Source organism: Gadus macrocephalus, chromosome 11, assembly GCF_031168955.1.
Source record: "Gadus macrocephalus chromosome 11, ASM3116895v1".
NCBI lineage: Eukaryota > Metazoa > Chordata > Actinopteri > Gadiformes > Gadidae > Gadus > Gadus macrocephalus.
Genome location: NC_082392.1, coordinates 3,398,168 through 3,407,250, shown reverse-complemented (window position 1 = coordinate 3,407,250; position 9,083 = coordinate 3,398,168). Strand labels below are relative to the sequence as shown.

The 9,083-nt window shown below is 47.1% G+C and overlaps 1 protein-coding gene across 2 annotated transcripts; it reads left to right on the top strand.

Moving 5' to 3' along the window:
* Window positions 1-320: 320 nt before the first annotated feature.
* vsig8b (V-set and immunoglobulin domain containing 8b) lies at window positions 321-8,477 on the top strand. 2 transcript variants are annotated; one of them, XM_060064828.1, is made up of 8 exons: window positions 321-563; window positions 2,378-2,457; window positions 3,931-4,100; window positions 4,692-4,893; window positions 5,407-5,559; window positions 5,987-6,109; window positions 6,277-6,415; window positions 7,290-8,477. In XM_060064828.1, the coding sequence occupies exons 2-8, from the start codon at window positions 2,379-2,381 to the stop codon at window positions 7,531-7,533; spliced, it is 1,110 nt and encodes a 369-aa protein (XP_059920811.1). In that variant the 5' UTR covers window positions 321-563; window position 2,378; the 3' UTR covers window positions 7,534-8,477. The 2 variants fall into 2 exon arrangements, with proteins under 2 accessions (XP_059920811.1, XP_059920812.1); XM_060064829.1 differs by lacking the exon at window positions 321-563 and adding an exon at window positions 1,584-2,013.
* Window positions 8,478-9,083: the final 606 nt, after the last annotated feature.

The window sequence follows — 9,083 nt, the reverse complement described above, 5'->3', positions numbered from 1 at the left end:
GTTAGTTAACGATAAGAACTGTATAATGATTTTCCACCTTTACACAAGTGATAACATAAACACAACTGGTGCCTGGGGATGGAAGTGGGTCCCAGTGCCGCAGGTGGGTCCCGGCGCTGCAGGTGGGCCTGAGACTAGAGATCTGCAGCTGGACGGGTCCTGCAGCCCCAAACGCACGTCATAATAAAGGTAACTCACAGCCTATCAAATGCCAGCTACTAAGCAGTTTGCGTTTGCTATACGTGATAAACGTCACAACTTCCATATTTGGGTATGCCTTTATATGGGCATGGATTTATATGTTTCAGAGATAAGGAAACGTAATGAGGGCTCTGCGTGGTGGAGGTTAGATGCGTTTATACATAACTGAAATAACAATGGCACAGATCAGACTTTGATGTGGCCCCAGTATGCAAATCTAACAGCACAGTACAACAAGGTTGAGGATCCCAGACATAAACAGGCTAACAACACGCAGCCAATCTTTATTCGGAATTACAAAGGAACAAGGGAGCTGGAGGGCGGGACGACGAGGGCTCGTAAAGAAAGAGACGACGCTTAAGGTGACACTGTGGTCATGTGCGATCTCGATTCCAATCATGTTCAATCTTTGTAATTCCTCTCCATGGTGAGTAGGCTACTCGTTCAAGGATAATCAGATGACCAGGCACCGACACCAAAGACAATCGATACCACATAATTTAACCGCATCTGAAATTCAATAAAATACAATATATATGCACAAAATAAAAAAATATGAATAAAAAAAAGGCCCAATTCTAACAGGCGATAACTTTAAGATGCAAAACGTCATGCGGGTCAATCATTAAAAGCTGATAAGGAAGTTGTGGACTTTGGAAACGGCTGTAAATACTGGCCTGATGCAGCAGGTAGTTTCATCTAGGCTCGGTGCAGTCCTCACATCCCCGTGTCGACGCGCAGGCGTGGCGCACGGATGACGCACTATTGCGTTAAGTTACGTGCCCGAGCACGCGATGCCCGGACTTTACCATTGAGCAGGAAAGACGGAAGATAACGCAAGCAGACCATTGGCCTACAGGTAAAAAGGGGGAAAACTGAATCCAAGTTTTGATACCTAACTTGTGAGTTTGTAGAGGAAACGAAAGAAAATATAGGCCTAATGGAGTCATGTGTTACACCTTTCCTGTTTCTTGGCTCTCAGACCGTAGTCCGGGAGCACAGGGGAGACGTTCCCTCCAGGGCCGATGTCCTTTCGGGGGTAACACCCTTCACTATAACCGGCAGTGGGTCTGTCTATAGGTCGGAAGACACGGGCACGGATTCTCGGCGTTTGGTACTTTATTCAACAGTACAGTACACGTAACTCGGAAACACAACCGGTCTTGTTTAATTCCTCCTAGACTGACACTCGCTCAATCGCTCGTTCACTCATTCGTCGACCCATTCGCTGACGTCACTCACACACACACACACACACACACACACACACACACACACACACACACACACACACACACACACACACACACACACACACACACACACACACACACACACACACACACACACACACACATTCTCGCGCACACACATACGCCACTCTCGTAACACATGTATGCCGACAGAAAACACAAATCAAGAAAAACCCTCAGGCCTAACCAAATAAATTGTATATAAGATGTTCTAAGAAGTATTTTTACATTAAAACGATGTGTGCGATACACATGTCAGCAAAAGGTTGTAATTATCTTATTTATAATAAGCCTAATGCCAGGAGAGAAAATATGATATTATAGATTTAGCTTATGGATATAAGTCAACAGACTTACTGCCAATGCAATGTCAATTAATATCGTGCGATTCTGCGCATAGTTTACACTCCTCGGTGAACCAGGGGCGTGGCGCCGTGTGGGCGTGGTCAGCACACTCGCCTGAGTTTCACCTGAGAGCAGATTAGGGACAAACACTCAAAGTCTGCTCACTGGTTCAGGGGCTAAACTGGTTTGCTCTGGGATATTTCACTGACAAAAGGTATGTTGGAGATTTTGTCTTTATTTCTTTGTGATTTGCTTTACACAGCATTGTAGTATCATGGCTTAACCTCACTAGTTGACTTTAGCCTTGGTATTTAAATGAAACTCCATCTACTTTGAGAGGGTAGGAAGAATGTTAAAGTGCAGCAGAAATCGTTCTCTTGTTTGAAACGTGTGGCTTTTAACATAAGGGTCCTCTAATGTTAATTAAAGTCATTACAGCATTGACGTTTGTTAATTACTTGGTTTTGCTTGTTCTTTTTCAGTCAAAAAACGAAAGGAAAACTTAAACTTGCAACCCTGAATGTACACCCCTTACGAGACAATGCTGTGCTTAACTCCAACCTAATGTTACCTCACAGGATGATCATGGACAATATCTTCCCAAACATCAGGCTAGTGTTGGTGGCAGTCTTTCTGGTTGTAGTTCAGCTAAACAGAGGTGAGTTTGGCTTGTTTGCTGAAGTTTATGACTGGTCAGATAACAACACACTGTGTGTGTGTGTGTGTGTGTGTGTGTGTGTGTGTGTGTGTGTGTGTGTGTGTGTGTGTGTGTGTGTGTGTGTCTGTGTCTGTGTCTGTGTCTGTGTGTGTGTGGGTGGGTTGACCCTAGAGCTTGTTGTTGTTGTTTATGTTGAGGCAGGGGTGGACACATGTCTGCACCCCATCTCAAGACGCATTGTGTTGAGAATGCCGCACGCTTTCCAGCAGGCGTTGGCGCCCAGGGAGGGGCCGAGCTGTCTGACGTGCACTCACGTTATTGATGTGACAGTAGTCTCGCAAAGCCAGACCAAACTACAGCAAGTAGAATGTGACAGTAATACTCATCCCCGGTGTATCACCCAGGTCCAATGAACCCTTTCTTTGTGAAGCTCCTGACAGTTTTCCTCTTTCCACCAGCCCCCCTATTCTAATACACCTTGTATTTGCTCAAAATTACAGATTGCATAATTGCATAGATCTAATATTTATTCTTACACGGGACTGTTTAATAATGAACTATCCATATCTCTCCCTTGTGCTATTTGTGTTCAAGGATATTTTATTAAATACACGCACGGCTACCTTTTTCCTCTGACTATTCGGATGAAGGATTAAGAAACACAAACTACAAAATGGGCACGCAACAAGGAGAAATTCCACCCCGTTTGGATCAATGTTGCATGAGACGTGTTGCACATTGTGGGGTTGATCCGGGAAATGAGTGATGGCTTCTACTCGGCTGCCATGCCTCGTGAAGGCGGCGCATTGATGTTGCCTCAGATCCATACAGAGAATACATTGTTGCCTATTGGGAAGAGGGAGAGCGAGAGACAAACGACCAGACCAGACTGTTCAATTAGATGTTTTAGTGACTGCCATGACATGAGGAATTACCTCAGACTGTTTTATGCGTTGCCTCTGAAAGCTCTCGAAGCCTTTATCTGTTGAACATAGATGTGCACATACAAAAGGCCAATACGAGGACTGAATAACTAAGAATTCAAGGTGTCTATCAAGTCTACAGATTTATGTCCGCACAGCATCATTCAATCAAGTCATGTCATTCCTTAGAGATGTAGTCTACACATTTTGGTCTTTAATACATCTCAAGGGTTCTTATTTGATTTGCAATCTCTCTTCCAAAAATCATTAATTTTTCTGTTATGATGGCCCCAAGTCCACTTATTTAAATTCCCTTTTAACTTGAACTTTCTTTTAACTCCAGATGCCAATTAGACTCAGCTGGATACCCAGCATCAACACAAAGATTGTTTATGGATTCCAACCCGGAACTGAACTACCACGAGACATGCAAAACCTCGCATTGCATGTCCTTACGTGAGCCCTGGTGTCTCAGTGCCTGTCTCTCACTGGGGACCCAGGAGGACGGACCATTTTAAAAACGCTCTTCTCTCTCTCTCTGCAACGAAAGACGTGACCGAGGCTTTGGCGGTGACATCCTCCGGTCCCCAGACCATCAAGAGGCCCCAGGGGACTACTGTCCTCCTGGGGTGCACCTTCACGCCGGGGCCCGCGGACGTGGGAGAGCTGGACGTGGAGTGGTACAACGCCAACCCTGACGTCACTCAGAAGGACACGCTGGTGGGTAGACCGTCTGGGAGGAGTGGGTAGAGAGAGGGGGTAGAGACCAAACCTGTGTGAAAGATGCACTGGTGGGTAGAACGTCTGCATTAACATTTACATTGAGGGGATTTTGCTGACGCGTTTATCCAAAGCGACCTACAACAATTTATTCACACATTCACACACCGACGGCGGAGTCAACCACGCAGGCCGACAGCCTGCTCGTCGGGAGCAGTCAGGGTGAGGCGTCTTGCTCGGGGACACTTCAACACTCAGCTAGGAGGAGCCGGGGATCGAACTAGCAACCTTCAGGTTAGCAGTAAACCCGCTCAGAACTACTGCCACCCAAGAGGAAAGGGTAGAGGGGGTTTTGAGACAAAACCGGTGGGAGCACACTGGTGGGACGACCGTCTGAGAGGACAGGGCAGAGAGAGGGTGTTGAAACTATATTAGTGTGATCGCCATTCTGTGGGCGGCTGTTGACTTTGCTTTTCAAGCATTCCAGACATTCCAAGCCTGTCTTTTTAACCGGTTGGGTTTCGAGGCTTTAGTGGAAGAACCGGCCTCTCTGGCTGCCTCTAAACCGGCTCTCCTCTCCCCGCTCCGCAGCTCATCTCCTTCACGGGGGGGAAGACGCTGCACTACGCCACGTCCAGCGTCACCAGGAGGATGAAGTTCATCGGGGACCCCACGACGGGGGACGCCTCGGTCTCCATCTCCGACGTGGAGGAGGGCGACACGGCCACCTACCAGTGTAAGGTGAAGAAGGCCCCCGGCGTGGACATGAGGAAGGTCACCCTGGTGGTAATGGGTGAGCATGACACTCGCAAATCCACCGGCTGCTGTTTGCCACTCCTCCTCCTCCTCCTCCTCCTCCTCCTCCTCCTCCTACAACCTGTTTCTTTCATTCTGTTGCTACGGTTCCTTTTGTTTTGGTATTAGTGCTGGTCACTCAGGTGGAATGCCCACTGTTGTTTTCTTTGAAATCACGTGCCGACCACGCCCGATTCAGATAATCCCCTTATTTTCTTTTCTCTTGTCGGTGATTGGCTGGAATACTATTTATTTTGGCTTTGAGTGGTTGGTAGTACCATTTGTTTTTGTGTACATTCTCGGAGCATAGGCTGCTATGCAGAGACGCAGGTTGTTTTCTCGACGGCCTGCTTATGGGGCGGGCAGCTAGCGGATCGTGAGGAAAGATCCGATGAATGTGATCATTTATGTTTCGGCCTCGAATCGCAAAATGCAACCTTTTAACGCACACTCCTCCCTCCCCAGGCGCCCCTCTAACCTATCTTCTCCTCCTCCTCCTCCTCCTCCTCAGTTCGCCCCTCAGTTCCCCGGTGCTGGGTGAAGGGTGGGGAGGAGAAGGGAGGGGACGTGTCCCTGCGCTGCCTGTCCGCCAAGGGATCCGTCCCTTTGACGTACGTCTGGAGCACGGAGAGCGGGGGCCCCCTACCACCCCGCACCACCCAAGGTACAGAAGCCACACCTGCTGCTCAGAGACTTCACAAGTAGCCAGGGACAGACGCACGCAGACAGACAGACAGACAGACAGACAGATGGACACACGCGCAGACAGAGACACAAGCACATGGACAGGCACTCGCTGCAAAGAGGCTTCACAAGGGGACACAGACAGACAGAGAGACAGACGCACAGAGTTAAGGGGCTCACAAGGGGCCACACATGCAGACGTGTGATGCTAAGAGACTTCACAAGTGGACACGCACACCGAGAGAGACACACACACACACACACACACACACACACACACACACACACACACACACACACACACACACACACACACACACACACACACACACTGTTCCTGTCTAAAGTGTTGGAGAATGGCAAGTGAAACAATGTGGTGGTTGGTACTGAATGTGCTCCGTCTTCAGACTCGCAGACCGGAGAGCTGCTGATCAAGAACCATTCAGACAGCTATATCGGGACATACGTCTGCCTCGCAAAGAATCCTGTGGGCGAGGAGCAGTGCAAATACACGCTCCAGGCGCACAACCGTAAGTCATTACCCACCCGTTGTGTTAATCTATCAGAATTATAAGGGCGTCCTTATGACGATATGAACGTCTGCTAAGCAGCGACTTTAAGCTGTGCAAACACAAAACACACTCGTTTTTATTTTTTCGCGTGCCTGGAATCCTAACTATGGTCTTCCTACTCCCAGCGACCAACAAGGCGGGGGTCATAGTGGGGGCGGTCATCGGGGCACTGCTGCTCCTCCTGCTCCTCCTCCTCCTCATCTGGCTCCTGGTCGTCTGCTGCCTCAAACGCCGTTACCAGAAGGAGATGGCCAATGAGATCAGGTGCGCCTCCCGCTCAAACCCTCATACCCAAGCCATGAGTGAGGAGCTCTAGTGGCCCGCATTTCTCTCATTGAGTGCTAAATGTTTTTCCGACGGTGGCGTGTGGCTCAGGGGTTAGAGCGGGTCGACTTGTAACCAGAAGGTTTCTTCTAGTTCGATTCCCGGCTCCTCTTAGCCGAGTGTTAAAGGGGACCTATTATGCTTTTCGACTTTTATGACCTATAAACGTTGTTATAATGAATGATGGTCATCTTTAACCATGCACAAAAAACGATGTCGATTTTCGGGAAACTCTTCCTCTCATCTGGGCGCTTTCAGCCTTCTCTGTCAACGCTCCGTTTCGTCCTTCTCCGCCCCCTCGCCCCCCTCCTGCCAACCCAACTCCGTTGTGATTGGTTACCTTCCTTGGAGCGCGCGTGCGGGCAGATTTGACCAGGCATATGGGGGCGTGGCAGGAGTACGTCTACGTGCATGTTTTTCCGGAAATGTGAACAAGTGAATCGCAATCGTTGTCCCGAGCGCTCTGCACAGCCACCCCAGACTGTCAGCAGGGAATACGTCGAAATGCATGTACGTCATTATTTGACACTTTAGTATGGTTAAACATGACTATCAATCATTACAACAACGTTTATAGGTCATAAAAGTCGAAAAAAGCATAATAGGTCCCCTTTAAGGTGCTCCCTGAGCGAGACACCTCACCCTAACTGCCCCTGACGAGATGGCTGTTGCCTCGCGTGGTTGACACCTCTTTCTGTGTGTGAATGGGTGAATGATAGAACCAGTGGCTTTGAGTGGCAAACTGGTTCTAAAAGCTCAACAGAAATGCATTCCGTTTATCATCATTAACCTACTCACTGCCCCTGCCCCGTAGAGAGGACGTCCCGGCCCCCGAGAGCCGTCCGACCAGCAGGAACTCGAGCATCCGCTCGGTGATGGCGTACCGCGCCCACCCAGGAGTCAAGTACAGCTCGGTGCAGAAGGGCCAGCCGGGAAGGACTGAGTCCAGTCGCAGCGCCGCCACCAGCACCCGGAGCAACGGCAGAGACATGGCGGTCTCTCCTGGGCAGAGCCTGCCTCGCCTCCAGTACGACAGCAAGTTTGGATACCCGGTGTAGGGCATGGATTTACCCCGCCGTAGGGCATGGATTTACCCTGGCGTAGGGCATGGATTTACCCCGGCGTAGGGCATGGATTTACCCCGCTGTAGGATGTGGATTCACCCCGGTGTAGGACAAGGAGTGCTGCTGCTTCGGCCTACCTTCAACCTTTTTAAACCTTTTTTTCTTTAAGTTGTAAATCGTTCCTTTATCTCTTGTCATGGATTTGATGGAGGTAACAAATGGTGCAATAGCAAAAGTGGGATACAAAGCCGGCAGCATCACAGGCTGCCTTATTTGCCCACTTATTGCCAGATATGAATACAAGGCTATTAGGCAGGAATCCATAAAGGCTCTCCCGTAAACCCATGTAGAGCTAAAGTTCTCAAGTGTGCTGTAAAGTGTATCATTGCCCTTGTAAACAAACGTGTAAAATAGCTTCCACCTGAATCTAAATCCGTTGTGATCGCGCACGCACAGGCTGTGAAACCTGTGGATGTAAATAAGCTGTATGCCTGTGTGTATTCAGGTATGTATTGGTCTCTCAAGCAGGGGTAATTATGCATGGATTTTTCGTGTTTTTAAAATGTCTATAATATGTATTGGTCTCTCAAGCAGGGGAAATACTAATTATAGATGGATTTTTTTATGTTTTTTAAATCTGTACAATAAACTGCTTTAAAACCGTTAACTGAAAAGTAAAGCCATCGGATTATACTTTTTAAAACAAGGAATCTAGATCACAAACTGTTTTTTCTGTGTCACATTAACTGATTATTCTAATAATCTTTTGATTGTGTTGGAATGATTACCAATAAATTCAGACAGGTTATTTAACAAACTAATTAGAAAACCCTTTTAAAGGACATTTAGTGGACAAAGGAAAGCAAAACTCTATATCTTATTTCAAACAATGCGATGTGCAAAGAACATAATAAATCTATTGAATAATGAATTTGCAACTCGAGTCAGTTGTGGAGATATGTTTGATTTCCCCAGTGTCTAAAGCCTCACCTTTTAAAGCTTTGAGCTAGATTTAAAACCCCTTCCTACCCCTTAACAAGTATCTGAATTCACTGCAAAGCATCTGCTTGCTTTATGGCTAAATAGTAAATAAAAATAGCTTCATCATATATAACTAAGGGGTAAGGCCATGCTTATTAACATCCTGAAGTCCTCGTTCGAATTTCTGGTTATCCAACAACGCTCCTTTTTTATTTATTTTTTTACAAACAATCCAATCAAAACCTAAAAGCTAAAGAGGAGATAGTTTCTATGTTCAATAATATTCCACTGCACTGTGAATGTAAAACTATAAACCACTCACTTATGTGGGTAATTGGATTCTCTAATGGTGTTCAACAAAGGAAATCTATGGGGTGAGCAGTGAAGTGTGTCTTTGCTCTCTCAAGATGTACTTGGCTTATTGCTTATTGCATATTGCCAATGTTTCTGAGAGGCTTTTTACTATTTTGCATATTTCTCCAGATTTTGCATTAGGATTTTCAAACCGGATATTCATGTTCTGTAATCAGGCTGCGAGTGTTACGTGTTTGTTTGTGTATATG

Excerpts from the sequence above, each read along its gene's own strand:
- vsig8b (XM_060064828.1), top strand. The coding sequence starts at position 2,379 with ATGATCATGGACAATATCTTCCCAAACATCAGGCTAGTGTTGGTGGCA. Across the intron at positions 4,101-4,691 it reads TCACTCAGAAGGACACGCTG|CTCATCTCCTTCACGGGGGG; the intron begins GTGGGTAGACCG and ends CCCGCTCCGCAG. Across the intron at positions 6,110-6,276 it reads CACGCTCCAGGCGCACAACC|CGACCAACAAGGCGGGGGTC; the intron begins GTAAGTCATTAC and ends TCCTACTCCCAG.